General features: G+C 49.9%; 1 protein-coding gene across 4 annotated transcripts in view; it reads left to right on the top strand.

Moving 5' to 3' along the window:
- CPNE5 (copine 5) overlaps positions 1-23,735 on the top strand; it is a 99,225-nt gene that overhangs the window by 16,751 nt on the left and 58,739 nt on the right. For all 4 annotated transcript variants that reach the window (XM_054491653.2, XM_054491649.2, XM_054491651.2 and 1 more), the window contains exons 3-4: positions 430-476; positions 22,397-22,500. In XM_054491653.2, the coding sequence (XP_054347628.1) occupies positions 430-476; positions 22,397-22,500 (151 nt within the window). The remainder of the gene's footprint in view (positions 1-429; positions 477-22,396; positions 22,501-23,735) is intronic.

Genomic DNA, 23,735 nt, shown 5'->3' with positions numbered 1-23,735 from the left:
TCTGGGCTGTAAAGGAGCAATGCGGATTTCTGATGCTCTCCCCCACCACACCTCTGCTTGTCCTCCATCACGCCCACCTGTCTACCTGCCTCACACTTCAGACCCTTGCTGTAGCCTAGAAGGCAATGACGCTGACTCTCCTCCTAAAAGTTGCCCCTTCCAGGCACACCTAGTCTCCCTTCTCCAACGCAACCCCTCTGAATTGGTGCATCTAGAACCCTGTCCAGGCTTGGGGGGCCAGATTCCTAGACTCACTCCACCAAGATCTCAGCCACCCCAGGAGACACCCTCTACCCGTACCCAGATCCAACAGTGCTACCCAGGCTGGGTCTGCTGAGGCGCCTGCCCATATCCAGGATCCTTTTCATCTGGGACCCCTCCTTGCTCTTGGCCTGAGGTATTAATCCATTGTTTCTCCTCTCCCTGCAGTGTGCGTCATGTATACCCAAGGGATGGAGAACAAGCAGTGGCGGGAGGTAGGTGCAGCTCCTTCCCACACCAGAAACACCAGCCTGTTCCTGTCTGTCTGCCTGTCTGTCTCTAATTCGGGAGCAATTTCCCTGACATGTTTCTAACTGCAGCATCTAAGCCCCACTGAAGGCTAGAATGGTGTGCAAAGCATGAAGTCCCGTCCCTGTTATTGCATGAACAGACTGAAGATGGAGGGGATGGTTCCTGCCCTCAGGCAGCCCCAGTCTGAGAGGAGACATAGCCCTGTCCTCAGGGAGCCCCAGTCTCAGGGAGACGCAGGAGTCCGTGCCCGTTAAGACCTTGTCTGCTGGCTGGAGGCGTGAGGGCAGCTTCTAGCACCAGGCCTCATCCACAGCAAGCTTCCTTACCGTGGCTTCTGACTAAGGTGAGCGTGGCTTCAGTGAGGTGATTTCCCTGCTCAGAAAACTTTGTTGACTCCCTTCTGCATTGAATCAAGTCCCAGCTCCAAAACCCACCCTGGCTTCCAAAATCCACCCCAACCCAGGATGACGCCCTTTTCCAGCCTCATCTCATTTCCAGTCCCCTCCCCACCCCCACTCCATGTGCCTTTTGTCCCTTGTAACAGGGAGTAGGGAGAGAGGGCTGACTTGATGGGTCCACTCCAAGAATGGCACGGACATTTGTGAAGTGAATGGGGTCCCCTAGATACCCTCAATCTATTCCTCACCCCGCGGCCAGAGGGATCTTGTTAAAACCCAGGTCAAATTCTGTCTCTTTTCTGCTCAGAGCCCTCCTGCGGCTCCCACCGTGCAAAAGCACCGTCCCTTCATGGCCTCCCAGTCCCCACACCTTGTGACTTCCTTTCCCTGCTGACCTAATCTCCTGACGCTGGGCCCCTCCCCACTCCACTCCAGTCACACGCCCCTCCCGCCTCACGGCCTTTTCACCTGCTCTTCCTTTTTCCTGGAATGGTCTTTTCCCACAAGGCTGAGTGGCCCTTCCATGCTTCCCTAAGGTTTTCACTCAGATGTCACCCTGTGGAGGCCTCCTCTGGCCACCCTGTTTAACTTTCCAACACTTCTTATTCCCCTTAACTGGTTTTTATTTTCTCTGTATCACTTTTTCTCATCTCCCATACCCTGGTTTACTTTTTTTTTTTTTTTTTTTCTTGAGAGAGTGTCTTCCTCTGTTGCCTAGGCTGGAGTGCAGTGGTGTGATCATGACTCACTGTGGCTTCAAACTCCTGGGCTCAAACGATCCTCTGGCCTCAGCTTCGGGTATTTAAGACTGCGGGCACATGCCACCATGCCTGGCTAATTACAAACAATTTTTTTTTCTTTTGTAGATATGAGGTCTCAGCATGTGTCCAGGCTGGTCTGGAACTTCTGGACTCAAGCAATCCTCCTGCCTTTGCCTCCCAAACTGCTGGGATTACAGGCACATGCCACCCTGACAGGCTACTTATTTACCTTGTTTGTCATGTGTCAGCTCCATGAGGGCAGAGATTTTCATCTGCTTTATTCACTACTACATTCTGAGCACCTAGAACAGTCCAGCACACAGTAGGTGCTTAATACATGGTTGTTTAAAAAAAAGAATGGATTAGGAATTAGCCAGGCGTGGTGGTGCATGCCTGTAGTCCCAGCTATTTGGGAGGCTGAAGCAGGAGAATTGCTTGAACCCAGGAGGCAGAGGTTGCAGTGAGCCGAGATCGTACCACTGCAGTACAGCCTGGGTGACAGAGCGAGACTCCACGTCAAAAAAAAAAAAAAAAAAAAAGAATGAATTAGGAAAGGGAGCTGGGCCTACAGAGGCCGACAAGGCCTTGGTGGCTGTTGCCACATTGCTACCTCTGCCTCCTCCCTCCTTCACTGAGCTCTCACGGGAGAATGTTTTCAGGTGGAAAGAGGAAAGCGGGGAAGGGGAACTGGGTCAGGATGAGGGGTGCGGTCCTGGAAGCCACTAGCTCCTGTTTGAACAACAAAAGAAGCGATCCCTCCTGTCTCTTGGAGAAGAGGGTCTGGCTGAGGAAGGACAAGGTTGAAGTCCAGGAGGTGAGGGGCCGAGGGAGGAATGTTGTTTTCTTCCATGGTGTGAGGTGGGACGCGCTTGCTGAGCGGCAGAGCTGAAGCTGGCTTGCAGGGGCCTTCATGGCTGCCTGAGCTGGCTGGAGATTGCGCTTGCTCCAGGTGATCAGAAGAGACACCAGAATGTGGGGAGAGGGGATTTGCTCAAAGCTGTGGCCCTATGGGCCTTGGCAGCCTCATCCCATGCCCATCTCCACTGACTCCTGGGAGGGAGGCTGGTGGACTCCTGATAGAGACTTCGCCTGGGGTCTCCACTAAGAGAGGGATAGGAGGCAGCTGTGAAGAACAGAAGGATGCAGGCTTGTCCCCAGGGTCCAAGGAAAGGGGAAGGGAGGGGGACAGTGCACAAAATGACCGACGCCAAGAGCCTGAGGGTGAGGAGGCCTTCCCAGACTTAATAAAGACTTAATAAAGTCTGAAATCAAGTCTGAGTGACCCATCAGTAACCCAGGTTTTATTAATGAATTTCGCTTCTTCGTTGGTGGACTGGCCGGAACTGTCTCCCTCTGCCCCCAATCCCCAGACTTGGTGGGACCAAGAAGTTGAAGGGGGTGAATTTTATTCATGAAACATGTGGGAAGTTCATCTGTAAAACAAATAAAAAAAAGAAAGAAAGAAAACGTGTGGTGGCCGGGCGCAGTGGCTCACGCCTGTAATCCCAGCACTATGGGAGGTGGAGGCAGGCAGATCACTTGAGGTCACGAGTTCGAGACTAGCCTGGACAACATGGAGAAACCCCATCTCTACTAAAAACACAAAAATTAGCTGGGTGTGGCCCATGCTTGTAGTTCCAGCTACTTGGGAGGCTGAGGCAGGAGAATCGCTTGAACCCAGGAGGTGGAGGTTGCAGTGAGCTGAGATTGCGCCACTGCACTCCAGCCTGGTTGACAGAGCGAGACCCTGTCTCAGAAAAAACAAAAACAAAAACCAAAAAATTGTGGGAAATATTTCTACAGGGGCTGGGCTAAAGTTTACTATTCCACCCTGTCCAAGAGTCTATGCCCATTAAAGCATAAACCAGATTGCTAGGGAAACATTTAGCCTGCTTAAGTGAACTAATTACTTTTGAGGCCTTTTGGCTGTGCTTCATAAAAACCAGGAATGTGTCCATGTCTTCGTGATTCATGAAGGAAAGTCTGGAAGGGCTCTTCAGAAGGGCACTCTTTGGTGAGCCATTAATTGCGTTCTGTAATTGAGAGTTGTCTTCATTTGGTTGAGGGTTTCTGATTGTCCAAGTCACATCTTGTTACTACACCCACCGCAGGGTAGAGTAGAGGGAAGACAGGTGGCCTTGGTGTGGAATACATACCTGTGCTTGCTCCTAGCTCCAGCCGTTTCTGGAGGTGGGACCTAGAGCAAGTTACTTAACCTCTCTGCACCTCAGTTTCCACATCTGGCGTCTGAGGGTAACTCCTACCTTATAGGCCTGTGATGAGGGTGAAACGAGATGACGGAAGTAAAGTGCCTTGGTGCATGGTCAGTGCTTAGTAAATATTCATTATATAGCATCATCCAAAGTGTGTGGGGCCTTCCTGGTGGCTCTTCCCATCTCAGTTAATATTTGCAACAGGAAGCATTTATGAAGTGCCAGGCCCTGGGGAAGATAGGGAGATGGGTCAAAAGAACAGAGCATCACCAAATGTGTGAACTGGAACTAGATTTGCAGCCTGGGAGGGGAGATGCATGTGGATGAACAATCCTAACAGGAAACGATGAGAAGGGAAGTATGGATGGAAGAAAATGGGAGTTCAGGGGAGGGAAAGTCGCAGCCGGAAGGCCACATTCAACTAAGGCATTCTGACAGGTCATTTGGATTTTTTTAAATGGAATTTGAGCCCAAACACAAGCCATTTGCCTGGGGTGCATGATGTGGAACAGAGGAGATATGGGTTGGAAGGAACTTTCAGGATCATCTGGCTCAACCTCCTCATCCTACAGACCGGGGCAGGACTGGCCCCAGTCTGTGGAGGAGCTGAGTTGAGCTGGGTTTCAGGTTTCAGTGACGTGCGAAGACATAACCCGGGGCCCAGTAGCATCCTGAACTGTTGAGGGATGTCATAAAGGGGTGGATGGGGTTCAAGGAAATCAATGAAAGATGGTGAGTCTCAAGGGTAGCAATAGGAGGGAGCCATTACTACTCCAGGCCTGGGGAGGAAGGGGAGTCCTGGTTTCTGGAACCCCAAGGGACTTCCAAACAGGACCAGGAGCCCCACTGGAGAGACAGAGTCAACTCAGGCAACCTCACTCTCTTACCACCCTCCTATCTCCTGCTGGTGCCTCCCATTGGTGGAACCTCACTAGGAGACCTAGGGCCAGCAGATCATTGGGGCAGTCAACTTGGGTCAGTCTTCCTGGGCACAGAGCAGTGTGGGGAAAGGCTGGGAGTAGAAGCAAAGGGGCCAACGGGGGCCATCCAGCACAGACAGAGGAGCATGGCTGGTGTTCAGGATGTGAGGCTGGCAAGATACAGGAAGAGTCAGTACAGGGAGTTCATGGACGTCAGGCTGAGGACAGCTGGAGTTGTAGAGTGAGAATGTCAGAGCAGAAGGGTCCTCAGAGATCAAGGAGGCTGACCTCATTTATGAGAGGTGAGCAGGACCCGTGCCCAGACTCCAGGAGTGAAGATGGCAGAGCTCAGCCACGTGGGCCACCCCTAGGGCACGTGCTGTTTCACACAGCTTTATTTATTCATTTATTTTTGAGTGGAGTTTCACTCTTTTTGCCCAGGCTGGAGTGCAATGGCATGATCTCGGCTCACTACAACCTCTGCCTCTCAGATTCAAATGATATTCCAGTCTCAGCCTCCAGAGTAGCTGGGATTACAGGCATGCACCACCACGCCCAGCTAATTTTGTATTTTTAGTAGAGACAGGGTTTCACCATGTTGGCCGGGCTGGTCTTGAACTCCTGACGTCAGATGATCCATCCACCTCAGCCTCCCAAAGTGCTGGGATTATAGGCGTGAGCCACTGCACCCGGCCTTCACACAGCTATTTCTGGAGAAAGGAAGATACATCTAAACATACTGGGGATAGCCTAGCCAACATGGCAAGACCCCGTCCCTACTGAAAATCTAAAAATTAGACAGGCATGATGACACACACCTGTGGTCCCAGCTACTTGGGAGGCTGAGGCAGGAGAATCGCTTGAACCCAGGAGACAGAGGTTGCAGTGATCCTAGATTGTGCCACTGCTCTCCAGCCTGGGCAACAGAATGAGACCCTGTCTCGAAAGCAAACAAACAAACATACTGGGGATGGGAGAGGGGCTGTAATTCCTTGCTTGATTCTCTGGGTGACCCACAGAGGAAAGTATCAGGAATGGAGAATGAAAGAAAAATCCAGATTGTCTCTACGGAACTGCCTCTGGGATGGAAGACTGCCCTTGCAAGTAAACAGGAACCAGTTCCCGCCACTCCTCCGTCTAGTTCATTGGCCTTCAGGAACAAATCACCTCTCTGCTACTAGAATCTTGGCCGAGAAATAATAATCCTGTGATCAGGGGAAATCAAGTGCAGGCACAGCACTTTCTCTGTACGTGGGGTTTGCATGAGGATGCAGATGAGCCAATCCCGGGAGGGATGAAATCTGCTCTCGTGGCCCCTGGCTGCCGGCTTTCAGCTGGTTTTAACCATTTGGGTCATTTTTATGCCTTCTGCGAAAGCTCCATCTTCCCAGCACCTAAATCTGTCACCACATTTCATGAAAATTGACTCAAGATGTAATTTTAGCCCAGAAAATCAAGCATGGTTTGCATCAAGTCCTGCCAGGGCCTTCTGCATGGCCAGTCAAATGCCTTTGTCAGATGAGGCCTGAACTTGATGTCCAAAACCCTGGGTTTTCAGGCCAGCTCTGATATTTACTAACTGGGTGACCTAGGTGAGTTATTTATCTTCTCAAGTCTCAGCTTACTAATCTATAAAATGGGGCTAAGAGAAAGACTAACTAAGGCAGGATGGCCAGGTGGGAAGAGTCCCAGAAATGCTCTCACTGGGAAGAGGGACATGATAGGGAACCCCTCTAGGTTCCCCATTTGAAAAGTGGGTATAGACATCCCTGCCCCTCCCTCACCAGGCAGCTGTCTTGGCTGAGGGCCTCTTGGAAAAGAAATGGGAATCACAGAATCTTAGGGTGTCCAGCAGGTCACCCCATACCACTGCAGTCATGTGGCCCCAGCCACCACACCCACATGTCCCTGCCAAAACGCTCAGTCTCTTTTTTGAGCAGAATTAGCCTGTTAAACTTTTCACCAGCAGCTGAGATTGATGGTTCATCTCTAAATATTCTGAATGATCTTCCTCGGGGCAACTTGACATGTGTCTTCACATAACCTCTGTGAGCATGTGTTGGGCACTGTCTTAGTCTGTTCAGGTTGCTATAACAAAAATACCATAAACTGGGTAGTTTATAACCAACAGAAGTTTATTTACACAGTTCTGGAGGCCAGGAAGTCCAATATGAAGGCACCAGCAAATTCAATGTCTGGTGCGGGCCAGTTCCATCTTGCTGTGTCCTCACATTGTGGGAGGGATGAACACACTCTAAGCCCATTCATGAGGGCTCTGCCCTCCTGACCTAATCACCTCCCCAAAGCCTTACCTCTGAATACCATCACAATGAGATAAGAATTTCAACATGAATTTTGGAGGGACACAAACATTCAGACTATAGCAGGCACCTACTATGTGCTGGAAGATGAATGCTGGGGGTGCAAAGGGGGACCAGACACTGCCTACAACCAGAGGAGCTCACTTTCAACCCAGGGAGATGATACCAACAACAGTAATGATAATGGCAAACACATGACAGCAATGTGCCAGACACTGTTCTGTTCTTTTTTTTTTTGAGACAGAGTCTTGCTATGTTGCCCAGGCTGGAGTACAATGGCACGATCACTGCTCACTGCAAACTCCACCTCCCGGGTTCAAGTGATTCTCCTGCCTCAGCCTCCTGAGTAGCTGGGATTACAGGCATGCGTCACTACGCCCGACTAATTTTCTATTTTTAGTAGAGATGGAGTTGGTTTCAGGCTGGTCTTGAACTCCTGACCTCCAGTGATCCACCTGCCTCGGCCTTCCAAAGTGCTGGGATTACAGGCGTGAGCCACCGCGCCCAGCCATAGACACTGTTCGAAGTACTTTACCTGCATTAACCCAATGAATCCTCACAACAATCCTATGAAGGAGGTATTATTATTATTGGCCCCATTTGACAGAGGAAGAAACTGAGGCTTTTTACATCACTGTTTCCTGTCACTTTACCAACCTGAGCACCCTCCTGGACAGGATGTGTCCCCGCCATCCCCTTCTGCAGCCCAGAGCATCATGGGCTGGCTCCCTCCACACAGGGGCTTGCCCTAGATCATCACGCTCCTCCCTGCTGGCCTCTGCATTCTATGTGTCTGCTTCTGAGGATTACACATCTAGTGACACTATCTAGTATGCCACTGATCTTTTGGCAGGGGTTTTTGACTTAATTCGTACTGAGTTTGGGGACTTCTGTGTCTTTCTCCATGAGTTGCTGTCCAAATAGCTTTGTCAATTTCCCTACCTCAGAGTTGGCAATGAGTTTTTGAACCTAAATCTGTGATTTCACATTTATCGGCATCATGTGTCGTTTGTTGGATTCAGTCCGTTGTTACAGTTTATGGAGACCATGTTGAATTACGATCGTGCATTCAGCATCTTGGTTATGCCTCTTGGTCCTGGGTCAGCTGTAGTCCTCACCCACACAGGTGACAAGAAATTGAATGCGATGGAGTACTGTGTTCCTCCACTAGAGATCTTTTCCCAGATTGACCTCAGTTTTTAAATTGGCCTTTGGGGTAGGCCGTTCAGCCACCTATGTGCTATGTTTTCCCAACTGGTCCCTAAAGACATCATGAATAACAGTCAAATGCATTTGTCGGATGAAGCCTGAACTTGATGTCCAAAACCCTGGGTTTTCATACCAGCTCTGATATTTACTAACTGTGTGACCTAGGTGAGTTATTTATCTTCTCAAGTCTCAGCTTACTAATCTATAAAAAGGGGCTAAGAGACCTTTGTGGGTAGACTAACTAAGGTAATGCTTGTGAAAACGCCTGGAAATATTAACCGCAACCTACCATTGACCTGGGCGCTCCATCACAGTGGGAAAGGCCACCCTTGGAGATCCTGTGAACTAAGCCAAGCTTGGTGGCACTGGAGCTGAGTCCTGAGTGGTGCCCCCCATCATTCTGGGGGGCAGGGTGTTGCAGGTGGAGGGAACAGCAAGTGCAAAGGCCCTGAGGTGGGAACAAGCTTACTGCATTTCAAGGACAAAAAGAAGGCTGGTGTAGTTTGAATGGTGTGAACAATTAAGACAGTGGACGATACGGTCACAGAGGTCATCAGGTTCAGATCCTGTAGGGCTTCAGAGGCCATATAAAGAGTTCCGATACTAATGATCTAAGTGTGATGCTGAGCTACTTGAGGGTTTTATTTTGTTTTGTTTGAAATGGAGTCTTGCTCCATTGCCCAGGCTGGAGTGCAATGGCTCGATCTCAGCTCACTGAAACCTCTGCCTCCCGGGTTCAAGCGATTCTCCTGCCTCAGCCTCCCAAGTAGCTGGGACTACAGGCATGTGCCACCATGCCCAGCTAATTTTTGTATTTTTAGTAGAGGCAGAGTTTCACCATGTTGAGCAGGCTGGTCTTGAACTCCTGACCTCAGGTGATCCTCCCTACTCAGCCTCCCAAAATGCTGGGATTACGGGCATGAGCCACCACACCTGGCCTATTTAAGGGTTTTAAGCAGGGGAGTGATGCAGCCTGGTTTATGTTTCAGAAAGACAGCCCTGGCTACTGTGTGCAGAGTGAACTGCAGGGGAAAGGGCAGAAGGAGGAAGATAATTTGCAGTCTTGTGGAGGTTTTGGAATAAGACTGTGGTGGGCAAGGACACTGGGGATCCAGTTCGTTCAATGCCAAGAGTTTAAATCTGAAAAGAAATAACCCTCTGCCTGCCTGGCCTTGAGCCCAATTTAGGATCCCTGGTGACCTGGCCTTGGTCATTCCGCATAGACCATTATCTATATAAAGGAATGAGTGGACCATCAGCATTGCTAAGGCACAAAGCGGAAGGCAGGCCTCTCTAAGAGGTAGACTCCAAGGCAAGCTTGGGGTTGGCTTTCTGGACTCTCTCCTTTTTGCAGAGAAGTCTGCCTCTGCAAAGAGAGGTCCCTCCTGAGCCTTAGGTCACTTGAAAAGCCTTTAGTGGCTTTGCTCTTGTCAAGCAGCTGAATTTTCAGGGCTCTGACTCCCCGTAATCAGGGTTAGGCAGTCCAGGACCAGAGCTTTACTTTAGGGACTAGATGGGTCTATGGCCACCTACTCACAGTCTTAGGGTTAGGGCTTTAAAACCTGCTTTGGCACAGTGAGGTGCTGTCTGGGATGTTCCTTTGAATCCTGACTTTGCCACTTTCCTTAACCTCTCTCTGAGCCTTAGTTTTTTTCATCAATAAAATGGGTTCCCAATGCCTGCTTAGTGGACTGTGGTAGGGACCACACGGCAGAATCACTTAGCGGTGCCTGCCTGTGCTCAGGACTCGTAAATATTCTTATTAGTATTAAACAGTACCATCAGGCAAGCTGTAAAGAGGCTCTATCCCTTTCCTGCCCCTCCTTAAATGAGAGGGTGACTGATATGCCTTCTACCCTGTACAGTCTCCACATCAGCAGCACCCCGTTATCTCCCTTGGCCCTCACCACACCCAGATGAGGGAGCAGAGCTCAGAGGTTTCCTGGCTTTGCCCAGCAACTCAGCTAGAAAGTGGCAGAGCCGGGATGTGAATGTGGTTTTCCGAGTCGGGGTCCCTGGTCTTCTCCTCTGCCCAGGCCACTGACTTTCAAAGTGGGCTTTTCTTGTTTGTTTGTTTGTTTTTGAGATGGAGTCTCACTCTGTCGCCCAGGCTGGAGTGCGGTGACACAATCTCGGCTCACTGTAACCTCCACCTCCTGGGTCCAAGCAATTCTCCTGCCTCAGCCTCCCGAGTAACTAGGATTACAGGCATACGCCACCACCCCCCAGCTAATTTTTGTATTATTAGTAGAGACGGGGTTTCACCATGTTGGCCAGGCTGGTCTCGAATTCCTGAGCTCAGGAGATCCGCCCGCCTTGGCCTCCCAAAGTGCTGGGATTACAGGCATGAGCCACTGCACCCAGCCCAAAGTGTGCTTTTCTATCCTCAGGATTTGAGGGTGGCAGCTCCAGGACCCACCGTGAATGTGTGTGTAGCCCCTGCCTCCCTTTCCTCCTTCAAGCAAAGGTGTTCATTATTTCTGTGTAATACATTAGACATGAGCCCGAGATTTCATTTGAAGAAAGGAGTTGGCTTTTCTAATAAACCCTGAGTTCTAGGCCAGGTCCCCTGGTGGCTGATGGATCTATTTGCTTTTCAGTGTTAGTGTCCAGGTGCACTTTACAGTTGTGGCTGAGCTGTTGAAAGTGTGCACTGCAAAGTCAAGTTTAAAAATGGGCCCACCACCTGCCCAGCTGGGGGATCTTGGCCAAGCGCTTAGGCTCACAAGCCTGCTGTGAGGAGTAAATAAGCTAATTCGTGTAAAGTGCCTGGCCTGCAGAAAAAGCTCAATAATGGCTCTTCTTGTAAGAAGCCCTAAGTAAGAAACCAATGCTTTATCTGGAGGAAGGAACCATTGACAGTATCATTTCAGACATCGTGATGCCATTTGGCAGGAGCTATCAATGTTTTGGGGTGAGCTGGGGGACAAGTCCCAGGGCCCCCTCCATGATGCTTGGCTTCCTTTAGGGTGGGGACTGCTCAGGCCCCCCACCCTCTACAGTCAGACCCGGGGCTGGAAGGCTAGGGGTGGAGAGTGTTTTGTTGGCAGCTTGGCAGCCGGGCTCATTGGTAAAGGGTCATTCCCCCAGGAGCTGGGATGATTGAACAGATTATCTGAAACAGTGGCTAATTAGGAACTAAGCTTTTTGGCAGGAAGTCTTTCATTCTAAGCTTGGTAAAGTTTCACAGCCTGACCCTGGTCCCTGGGTGAGATAGGGACGCTTCGATGACCAGGTCTGAGAACAGGGAGGGCTTTAAAGCCTGGGCTCCCTTAACTCAGGGCCCCTGTCTCCACCTCTGCCCTGCCTTACCTGGAAGCCTTAACAAAACAGGCAGCCATTTGGGAGGTCACCAGGCCTAAGAAACGAAAGGTGGCAAGGCCATGGCTCGCTCCCTGTGATTTTAGGCAAGCCACATCTCTCTCTGGGCCTGGTTTTCCTCACTGCAACAAGGAAGGGTGGCCGCAGAATTCTGGACTCCTTCAGTGACAGAACCAGAGAGAACTTTCCAGACCCAAGATGGTGGCAGGCCTGGCATGGCCAGATCCTCCGTGCTTCTCCGCCTCCCCGGGCCCTCCTTTCCTGTCCCCAGATCTCAGGCCACTCTTCCCAGCCACTGGGCGCTCCCACCTGGCTCTTGTTCCCAGGGCCAGCCTTGGAAAGCACATTCCCTTTTTCCGTTTCTGTTTGAGTCAGGTAGATTTCTGGCCTCTAATTTTAATCCTGGTGAACATGATTCATGAGGGGCCAGGGCTGGGCTCTGCAGCGAGGCTTTTAGAATCCCCAATCAAGGAGCCATCAATAATATATGAAAAGTATTAGGGGAGCTACAGCTGGGGAAGGGTGAGCAGCTTGTGAGGTAGAGAGCAGTCTATCAGCTCCAGCCTTCTATCCCACCAGCACAGCCCCTGGGGGCTTTGCAGCTGGGGGATGGCTCCGAAGCTCAGTCCAGCTGTAATTTGTAAAAAGGCAAGAGCTGCCTAAATCCAGGGCCGTGAAGATTGTTCAGGCTTGCAGAGAGCCACCCACGCATGCCTGAGGTAGGGGCTGTGGTGAGCAGGAGGAATGCTCTGCCTTTCTCACTCCTGGGAGTCCCGACCCTTCCTTGCCCACCATGGATTGCCTCTGGGAGGGCTTCTCTGGCCTCCAAGAGCTCCGTTCCTTCATCGGTAAAATGGGGATAATAATTTCATCACCACGGGGTCATTGGAGGGGTTAAATGAGATCGTGGATGTGTGGAAGTGCTTTGAAGTTGAGAAGTCAGGATACCAAGCAGAAGGAGGAAGAGGAGGATCGGGTGGAAGAAAGAAACCTGAGCAGAGATGTCCACAGGCTTCTGGGTGAACCAGGGCTCCACTCAGCGCAGGGAGCCCCACTGGCTGGGGTACCCGTCAGCATCCGTTTCCTAATGAGCTGCGTGACCGTGACCCCTCCCACCTTCTCTGCCTTTCTCTTCTCATGTGTTAATTGAGAGGATTTGGTTCCCTCCAGCTCTAAGATCAGGTCCTAGGTCACTTTGGGTTTTTTTTTTGGTTGTTGTTTGGGCTTTTTGTTGTTGTTTGGGCTTTTTGTTGTTGTTGTTTGTTTGTTTGTTTGTTTTTGAGACAGGGTCTTGCTCTGTCGCCCAGGCTGGAGTGCAGTGGCACAGTCACGGCTCGCTGCAGCCTCAATCTCCTGGGCTCAATTGACCCTTCTGCCTCAGCCTCCCAAGTAGCTGGGACTACAGATGTGTGCTTCCGTGCCTGGCTAATTTTCTTATTTTTTGTGGACATGGGGTCTCAATATGTTGCCCAGGTTGGTCTCGAACTTCTAGGTTCAAGCGATCCTCCTGCCTCCCAAAGTGCTGGCCCAACTTGTTAACATTTTTAAAAGGAAATCACAGGAGGGTTGAGGACTCTCTCTCTCCTCTCTCTCTCTGTCTCTACCCCCCCCCTCCCCGCCGGTGTAGGGGCTGCAGAGAAAGTGATAGAGGTTGGGCAGGGTGTTAGGTCAGGGACACTCACATTATGACCTGATCTATGGGTCCACCCAGACCCACAGGGAGTGTTAACAAGGGAGCAGGCACAGTAATCCCAGAAGTTCAGAGACTGCACTAGGGAGTAGAGAAACTACAGGGATGAAAACTGTCAGACCTAGTCCCAGCCTCCATTCACAGCATAAGCCTCTTACTGATTAGTGACTATATCAACTCTGTATTGATTTGGAGCCAGCCAGACTGGGTTTGAATCCTGTTCCTATCACCTGCTAGCTGTGTGACCTTGGGCAAGTCTCTCAATCTCTCTGAGCCTTATCTTAATTTACTTATCTGTAAAGTGGGGATAATAATAGTTCTGCCTCGGAAGGTTGTTATGAAGCTTAAATGAATGACCATATGGATAACACTTAGTTCCCGGCACGCAGCAGGGCTCTGTGAGGGTTACTATCAGTATTGGAGACCAGCTCTGTAACAGACACTCCCTGCATGTCCCTTCCGTCCTCCCACTGGAGGAAAGAATGATTTACTCTGTTTTAGCAACAGGGAGGTACACCCTCTCAGGGGGTGTCTCAGGCAGATCATAAGCAACAGAAGCCAGGCCTGGGAGGGTCCTGGGCCCTCCCTGGCCCTGGGCCCCAGTGTCCTGCAGCCATGGGCATTTGTGGGGAGTTGACTCACGTGCCAGGAGATGTCCTTGTGCTGTCTGTTGCTGCCTCCCAGCTGGTGGGTGATGAGGAGGAAGAAGGGGCCCAGATTTTAGAAATCTGGAAGCAGGCTGGGCGCAGTGGCTCACGCCTGTAATCCTAGCACTTCGGGAGGCTGGAGAGGGGGTGTGGATCACCTGAGGTCAGGAGTTTGAGACCAGCCTGGTCAACATGGTGAAACCCCGCCTCTACTAAAAATACAAAAATTAGCCTGGCGTGGTGGCGGGCACCTGTAATCCCAGCTACTGGGGAGGCTGAGGCAGGAGACTCGCTTGAACACGGGAGGCGGAGGTTGCAGTGAGCCAAGATTGCGCCACTGCACTCCAGCCTGGGCAACAAGAGCAAAACTCCATCTCAAAAAAAGAAAAAAAAAGAAAAAGAAAAGAAATCTGGAAGCAACAGAGAGGGCACCTCTTCCTGGGCTGCCTTTCTCTGAACATCCTAGTCCATGATCAGAGGCTGAGCGGGCAACCTCTCTCCCTTACTTTCACTATGTGGCTTCCATGCCCGAGGGCTCCTCCTGCCTTTCCTTTCCTTCCCTGCTGGGGGCCACAGTGAGTTTCTTCTCTAGGCCCCAGGTCTCTAAGAAAACCTTAGGTTTTCTGCTGCCTTTTTTGTAACTGAGGCCTCAGGTACTGAGGACCCTGGTGTTGTGGGGAGCCCGTAGGGAGGGTAGGGCCTGGATCCTGATGGAGAAGATGGTTTGTTCGAGCAAAGGGCCAGCCCCGCATTTGCCTCCAGTCTCACCCTGCATACAGAAGATATCTAGAGAGCAACCACTGAGAGTTGGGGCTTTCGGGAGACCCCTTTTAGATGGAGGACAGAAACCCTCTCAAGTGTGGAAGGTGAGCAGGAAGGAGTGGGAGCTGAATAGGAAATGTTAGTGGTAAGACTGGGAGCATCTTAGAGATAAAGCTGAGTTTAAAGGCTTGGGAGATGAACACACTTCCTGGGTGGCTGAACCAGAGTTAGGGATGTAGAAAGAACCAGAGTGTGGGATCACTTATATACAGAGCACTTTTTATGTCCCAGGCTCTCTTCTAAGTATATTATGTAAATCAAATCATTTAGGCCTCCAACAATCCTATAACATGTAGATAAATTGCCATTCCCATTTTACAGAAGAGGAAACTGAGGCACAGAGAAGTAAAGGTATTTGCCCAAGGTCACGTAACCAGGGAGTAGCAGAGCCAAAATTTGAACCCAGAGGCCTGGCTGCAGACCCTGCACTATTAACGACTTCACTTTACTGCTTTATGTGGGAAACCCTAAGACCTGTCTTCAAAGCTAGGACCAGTGATTCTTAAAGCTTTTTGAAGACATGCCTCTCTCTGAGAAACTGATATAAACCTTGGCTGTTCTCCCCAGAAAATGCAGGCGTGTACAGACAGACATTTGCATTCAATTTCAGGATGTCACAAACCCACATAAAGCCCAGGTTAGGAGCCTCAAATCCTGACTCTGATTTAGGAATTGTCCATCCCCCAGCCCTCACTCTGGCACCTATGTGGATGGGGCCAGGATGGCCACTTTCTACAATGTGGAGGAGGCTGGCGTTGGGGGGCCATGGCCGCTGAGAGCCCCCTCGGAGGCCCTTAAGTGGGACAGCAGTGCTGAGATCCTGCATCCCAAAGGGCTGGCACAGGACATTGGTGTCTTGGCTGCATGATCGGGAGTCATGCACTTTCTTGGTGACATGAATGTTACACAGTGGAGTCTGAGCAGAATAGGGTGGAGGCAGGGGCTGTCTTGGTTTATGTTCAATTGAGTTGGAAATTGTACGTGTGTAAATACATTTGTGAGAGATAAATTTTATCAGTGAGGGTCTCAGCAGGAAAGAGAAACTCAGAGGGTTTAACTGGAGAGATTTTAATGAAGAGATTTCTCTCAAAGGTATGGATGAGCTTGGGGAAATCCACAAGGGATAGAGCATCACCTGGGGACTTGCAACAGCAGGGAGCTGTGACCACCCAGGCTTGCCATGGCGATGGGAGAAGGCAGTGCTGCTCTCTGAGTGGGAGGTGGAAGGCCTGTCTGGTGGGGTCTGTGGTCCTGGAGGGAAGCAGCCCCTCCCAGAACCATGGAGCTGAGGCTGGGCAGGAGTGGGAAGAAATACGCCAACCTCTGTCTCTTCCCGTCTCCCATCTACCAGTGCCTCCCACTGGCCAAACCCCACTGGAAGCCACAGGGTGAGGGAACGATAGTGATGCTGTTCAAAGGGAAGCAATCTCCTGCAGGATGAAGACTGGAGCTGGGGCGGGCAGCAGGCAGCAGCCCGAGACTCTCCAGCCTCCAAATCAGCCCAGGCCCAACTGCCAGCCCCAAGAGCCCCCTACAGGCTGGGCACCCATGTCTTGACAGAGGCTGTCCCCTCCTGGCCCCATAGTTGGATATGGGGCAAGAAGACCTTGCTTGCCCAACCTGGGTTCTCAACCTCAGCCCTGCTCTGGGCTTCCCTCTGAGGGCAGTTTGGCAACACTGCTGCCTACCTGCCCCATACATCCTAGCTGTCATGTGTAGCAGAGTCCCAGGGAGTCACCTAATTTAGTCCCCAAAGAAGTTTCAAGTCTGCCCCCTCTTTGAGGGTCTCACTGGAACTGATGGTATGTAATTAATGCTGCTTAATTGATATTCATGGAGCTTAGTCATAGAGGTTTTAGGAGCCCTTGGGAGCATCTTTTGGGGCATGTCAGAAGCTTTTTCCACTGAGTTTTGTTGCCAGGGAGAGAGTCTTTCAGAAGGCAAATTCCCTCATTTCCAGGCTTCCTTCTCATTTGTACTTTTTCTTTCCTTCTGCCCAGTAGGAGACCGTCCCAGCCCTGGGGCCTGGGGAGGTCCCCTGTCACGTCCCCTGTCACTCAGCCTCCTGCCCAGTTTTCATTCCTCAGCCTCCCCAGCGCACACTTGCCCGCCTTCCCTAACAATTCTCTAGGGCTCTCTGCATCACATCCTGTACGTGGATTGCTTGGGTATCCTTCAGCCTTTGTTCATCAGAATTCCTGTGCTTACCAGTGTTTGGTGGTCTGTGAGCAACGTGAGGATTCCCCACTCCCAGTATCCTCAGAGCCCAAAGTGTGGACAGAGGGGCTCAGAAAGGCTTGGAAGCAGGGACAGGCACGCCCAGGGAGCTGGCAGAACGAACAGGGCTGGCTGTGCTCTGTATTACGGGTGGTGAGGGGTTAACCCCCCTGCTCCTTCCCTAAGCAGGATTTGCTGCACAGCAGTTAGATTGCATGCCGTCCTGTGGTTCCCAGTGCTCGGGTACTAATATCTCATCTCTCCAAGTCCCTTCTGGCTTGAAAATTCTATAAGTCTATGTAGAATGAAATACAGCAGCCAAATTGATTTTTTTTTTCAATGTCTCTTCAGTTGTGTTCCTGCCATCATTAGTGGGGTATAAATTGGGCCTGACAGGACCTGGTGGCTTCTCAGATTTTAAAATCCAAGTTTTAGCATTTTTTTCCCCTTTGTTATTCATCCAAGTAATGAAGGCTATAAAACATCTTCAGTAAGTCCCCAGATTGTGGATTTTGTGGTTGTTTGTGATCTGCATGTCTTAACTACCTCTGAGTCTTAGTAATTTGCAACTGGTCCAGCCTAGCTCATGTGCCCCCTTTCGTGCTCTAGGAGATATTGGGGGTGGGCTTGGAGTTCCCCTCCGTGTCCTGTTTCCAGGGGAACTCCATTGTCTTCTTAGATAGAATAAAACTCTAGGGTATTCCCTTCTATTGAAGCTGCAAGTGCCATTTTAAAAGCAGCCTTGTCATCTTCCTTAATGGGTGTTTTCCTTGGAGCCTATGCTGGGGGTGGGGCGGGGTGGGGAGGGAAACTGCATATAGGATGCCTGCTCCTTCTGGGCTGGGGCTTACCTAAAACCCTACTAGAGGGAGGCTTTGAGGTTGTTGAAGGAGGAGGGCAAGGGTAATGAGAGAAAGGAAGTAAGTCCCTTCCTTAAAGGAGGATTTTCTCAAACCTGGGTGTTTACCTGGAATATTTTGCAAGAAAGCCATTAAGAGACATGTTCCTTTTGTCTGAAGGCAGGAGGTATTCATCAAGAATAAGAGCAGGAGAGGAGAATGCAGGAATTCTTTTGGAACAGGGGTTATGCATTGTAAGATTGTTATTGAATTTAGGGAGTGGGAAAGGAACCCAGTCTTATTCAATTTGATGTCCTCTCCATTGCTTGACACATACTGGGACTTGTATAAACGCTTGTGAAGTAAACCTCATCTTTATTTGATTTTCATAATGCTTGATGACTCCTCACAGTTAGATGCAGTAAAAATATAATGGGCTTTGGAGTTAGATATACCTGGTTTAGGTCCCAGCTCGGCCTTACTGTGTGATCTTGGGCAAGTTGCTTAACCTCTCTGATTTTTAGTTTCCTCATTTGTACAATGGGTAATACCTCACAGGATTTTTGTGAGAATTGAATGTAATAACTTAATGATGCACTTAAGCTATTGAGCATTCAGTAGGGGCTCAGTAAATGTTAGTTTACTTCCTTCCTCCTGGTGTATTCTCATTCATTAGTGGTTCTCAACTCCATCTGCACATTACAATCACCTAGGGAACTTTAAAAAAGCACAGTTGTTCAGGCCCCACCCACTGAGATTTGTATTTAATTGGTCTGTGGTGGGGCTGAGCATGGGTATTTTTAAAAAGCACCTGTTAAAGCATATATTTTTTAAAAAGGTAAAATCATGACTGCCATACAAGTATAAAATTAGCATGACAAATATTTATTATCAAAGCTTGTTAATTAATGAGGAAACCAGTATGATGTTGCAACCAGTTCAAATAATTCAAACAATACACACATATAGGCGATCAGGAATGCCGAAATGAATTTACACATAGATGCAAAATTGGTCAATATCCATATGCCACAAAATGTTTAAAACCGCTCCTGGTGCATTGTATGTGTTCAATAAACAGTAGCTATTATGATCTGAACCTGCAACTGTGTATTAAATGCTGTGTTAGGTCCTGGGCTGCAAAGATGAGGAGAACTTGGATTCTCCTCCTGCTTGAGAAGCTCACAATCTAGAGGGGTAGAAAGAGACTCAGTAGATCATTATCAGGCCGCACAGTTAAGTGCAGCCTTAGAGATGCAGGAGGACGATGGGCGCACACAGGAGGGGTGGGGAGTTGGAGAACAGGATGGCCAGGGAGCGGAGGCTCCAAGCATTAGGAATTGGCACACACTGGGGGCCTCTTAGGAGGTTGCCATGGCAGTCGAGGTGACAAGGTGAGAAAGTGATGAGGCCAGACCAAGGCCACAGCAGAGGAAGAGATTTAGCAGATGAGATTGATTGGAACGTGAGATTGACTTGCCAAGGGAGTGAGGGACAAGAAGATGCCAAATCTAGTGCTCCTCAGATGACCCCATGTTACCTGGAGTGGGAGCTTCCCTCTCCAGTGAGATAGAGTCTTTCTCTGTCGCTCAGGCTGGGGTGCAGTGGTGTCATCTCAGTTCACTGCGACCTCCATCTGGGTTTAAGTGATTCTCCTGCCTCAGCCTCCCAAATATCTGGGACTATAGGCATGTGCCATCACGCCCGGCTCATTTTTTTTTTTTTTTTTAATAGAGATGGGGTTTCACCATGTTGGCCAGGGTGGTCTCAAACTCCTGACCTCAAGTGATCCGCCCGCCTCAGCCTCCCAAAGTGCTGGGATTACAGGTGTTAGCCACCGCGCCCAGCCGCTTTGGAAGTTTCTAACTTAATTCAGGGTAGAAGGGACACTCAGGGTAAGCCTCAGGTAACCCAGGGCCTCATCTACCACGTGTGTGAGGGGCCCATGTGCTGGTGTTTTCCTGGACTGCAGAGCCCCATCAGGGAAGACTGACACTCTGACACTCAAGATTATTATGAAGGATTAACGCCCACTTAAAATATTTTGCTTTGCACCTGCCTGTCTTACTACTTTGAGACTCTGGTAAATATTGTAACGAACAGCACCCCTGCCTTCATGGAGCATACAGTGTGGTGGATTTTTTGTTTGTTTTTGTTTTTAGAGACAGGGTCTCTCTCTATTGCCCAAGCTGGAGTGCAGTGGTGTGATCATAGCTCACTGCAGTATCACCCTCCTGGGCTCAACCATCCCCCCACCTTAGCCTCCTGAGTAGCTGGGACCCCAAGTGCATGGTACTATGCCTAGCTAATGTTTTTTGTTTTTTAATTGTGGGGGAAAAAAAGCACATAGCATAAAGTTTTCCATCATAACCTTTTTTTTTTTTTTTTTTTTTTTTTTGAGATGGAGTCTCACTCTGTTGCCAGGCTGGAGTACACTGGCGCAATCCTGGCTCACTGCAACCTCTGCCTCCTGGGTTCATGCGATTCTCCTGCTTCAGCCTCCTGAGTAGCTGGGTCTACAGGCGTGTGCCAACACGCCCAGCTAATTTTTGTATTTTTAGTAGAGACGGGGTTTCACCATGTTGGCCAGGATGGTCTCGATCTCTTGACCTCGTGATCCGCCCACTTCGGCCTCCCAAAGTGCTGGGATCACAGGCGTGAGCCACCGCGCCCAGCCGCATCATAACCATTTTTAAGTGTACGGTTCAGTAGAGTTACAAATGTATTTGCATTGTTGTGAAACAGGTGTCTAGAACGTTTCATCTTCAAAACTGAAACCTTATACCCATAAACAACTCCCCCTATACCCCTCCACCCTGCCCCTGGTCTCTGCCATTCTACTTTCTGCATCAATGAATTTGGCCACTTTAGATATCTCCTATAAGTGGACACATACATTATTTGTCCTACTGTGACTGGCTTATTTCACTTAGCAGAATCTCCTCAAGGTACACCCATGTTGTAGCCCATGATAGGATTTCCTTCCTTTTTTAAGGCTGAATGATAGTCTATTGTAAATGCAGTGAGTTTAAACTTCACCTCTTAGCCCCTCACCCCTTTTTTGAAACAAAAATTTTGCTCAAAATGTCTACTGTATTGAGCAGATATAAAAGAGAGCTGCTTTGATGGGATGATTGGCCTGGAATCATGCTCACTCTGCCCTCCTCTATGGTCTATGGAGCCTCCAGGGGACTTAGATCCTAGTGGACCACCACCTAGCCCAGTGGTTCTCAAAGTGGAGTCCCCAGACCCTCCTGAGGACTTTTAAAATGCAGATTCCCAGGCTCCACTCTAGACCTACTGAGTCAGAGCCTCTGGAGTGAGGCCCTCCACAGTCTGTATTTTACCAAGTGATTCTGATGCCCAAAGATGGGAAGTGATTTGGCCTAAAGTCATTTGCAAAATTGAATGAGATTCAATTATTGACTGCCTATTATGTACAAAATTCTAGAATATCAGCTGCAAGGGCAACCAAGACAATTCAGTCTCTGAATTAGTTAGCTATTGCTGAGTAATAAATTATCCCAGAATTTAGTGGTTTAAACAGCAGGCAGGAATCTGAGTGCAGCTTTGCTGGGTCCTCTGGCTCAGGGTCTCGCACAAGGTCACAGTGAAGGTGTTGGCCGGGGCCTCAATCATCTCAAGGTTCAACTGGGCAAGATTTGCTTGCAAGCTCACCCAGTGGTTGTTGGCAGGATTCCAATTCTTACGGATCGGCAGATTGACAGCCACTGTTCCTCACTGGTATTAGCCTGGGGCCGTCCTCCTTTCCTTGCTGCCCTCTTCATAAGGCAGCTCACAACATGGCAGCTGGTTTTATCAAGTGAGCAAACAAGACAGAGCAAGAGAGGGTGCCCAGATGGAAGTCATAGTTGTTTACAACAAAACCTTGGAAGTGACATTCTATGACTTGTGCGATACTCTGTTCAGTACAAGTGTGTCACTAGGTCCAGCCTACGTTCTAGAGGAGCTGATTATGCAAGGGCATGAATACCAAAAGGTGGGGATGTTTTAGGAGGTGGTCTCCTACAGTCCCTGCCTCTGCCCTTGTGTTTGCAATTGGGGAATCGAATAAGTACACACCTAATTGTGGAATCAGTTCTCAGAATGGTGGTCATAGAGTGGGCACGAGTTCAGTGGAGGCTCAGAGAAATAAAATTCTCTGATTGGAGGAATCAGGAAGCCTTCCTGGAGGAGGTGGCATTTATATCAGGCCTTGAAGGAATGAGGATATGCCACTGGCAGAGACGGGCAGGCCAGGTGAAGGGAAGGGCCTGCTCAGATATTAAGACCATCAGCTTGCATGGAGATGGGGAGAAGCCGTGTGTGTTGGAGCCATACTGTATATGGCTTCCACTGTCAGATGGAAAAACTCATGCTTTGATTGGGAGGGGATGGATGTTAGGAGCCTGGAGAGACAGGGCTTTTATAACTGCCGGAACCAGGACTAAGGGGCTCTGAGCCCAGTGTTCTCCCCTGCTCCACCAGCCTGGCCCTGAGGTTCACCCTCCATCTTCTCTTGCAGTTCGGGCGCACCGAAGTCATCGACAACACGCTCAATCCTGACTTCGTGCGCAAGTTCATTGTGGATTACTTCTTCGAGGAGAAGCAGAACCTCCGTTTTGATCTGTAAGTGGAAGATGGTGCTGAAGATGCAGCCAGGTGGGGAGGAAGATTGCTGGGAGGTAGGACCACAGGCCTGTGGTTGAGGGAGGTGGGAGGAGCTGAGATATTAGCGGGAGCCCAGGGTTGGCCTGGGATAGAAATGACAATTAGCTGAAGTCGCCTGCACCCTTACCAGGAGAGATGGAAAGGGGGAAGAAAAGAGAGAACAATGGCATTCACCCCAGTTCGTCTCAGTTAAGTTGGGGATGGCATCAGGCAAGCTGCTTGGTGCTGGGGAATGTCCGCTGAGGAAAGATCCTGAAGGCAACTCTTGGCTCCCTTTTCTCCCCTGGTAACCAGGAGGTACCCACTGGCTGCTTCCTCCGTCTAAGCGTGTTCTGGGAGAGGGTCCCTGCAGCCTCCCCTCCTGCAGAGGTGGCCTGGCTGATGGGGCTCAGGCATCCAGCATCCATTGGAAGATGAGAGTGCCTTTCTCCTGACATTAAAGATCAGGGTGGGATTTCAGGCTTGGTAAACAGGCCAGGGAGTTTGTGGTGTTGTTTTTATGGGGTATGGGATGGTTTGAAAAGTCTTTGCCCCACAGAAAAGTGGTCAGAGTGGGAAAGAAGGGGGTTTGGGACCTTAGGGAGTAAAGGAAAGAATGCAGTGGAAGGAAATGACTTTGGAGGGAGGGATGGGAGGTATTGAGGCTGAGGAGAGTCAACACAGCCCATTGTAGAGAAGTCACCTGGTGACATTTTGGAGAGGTTTGATAAGAGAGTGATCATCCCTCAGCAGGAGTCATCTGGGCCTGGCATGGCTGTTTGGCCACAGAGATGCCAGTGGGTGGGTGGGAGATGCTGGGGGAAGGTTGCAGGTGAGGCTCCAGGTGAGCAGGCCCCAGGTGAGGGGAGGAGGCCAGCTGTAGCATCACGCTGCCTGCAGCCGACTGAGGTGAAGGTGTCAATGCCTCCCTCCTCTTGAGTGACCAGGCCCGTGGGCAAGCTGGGCAGGCCTGGGTAGGGTGAAGCCATAAGGGAAGGTCAGAAGCAAGGTATTAGCACCACGGGCAGCCAAGGCTTGGCTGCAAAGTGCAAAGATGGAGAACTCTGTAAGTGAAGGGAGTGAAAGGTAAGGTGGCTTAGCCACCTGTGAACAGAGCTCATTGATTTAGTTTTTTCCATTTTTAATGAGGTATAACATATATACAGTGAAGTGCATAAATCTTAGTGCCTACTCCACGATGCATTTTTACATCC

The sequence above is a fragment of the Pongo pygmaeus genome, chromosome 5 (assembly GCF_028885625.2).
Source record: "Pongo pygmaeus isolate AG05252 chromosome 5, NHGRI_mPonPyg2-v2.0_pri, whole genome shotgun sequence".
NCBI lineage: Eukaryota > Metazoa > Chordata > Mammalia > Primates > Hominidae > Pongo > Pongo pygmaeus.
This window is presented reverse-complemented; position numbering and strand designations above follow the sequence as displayed.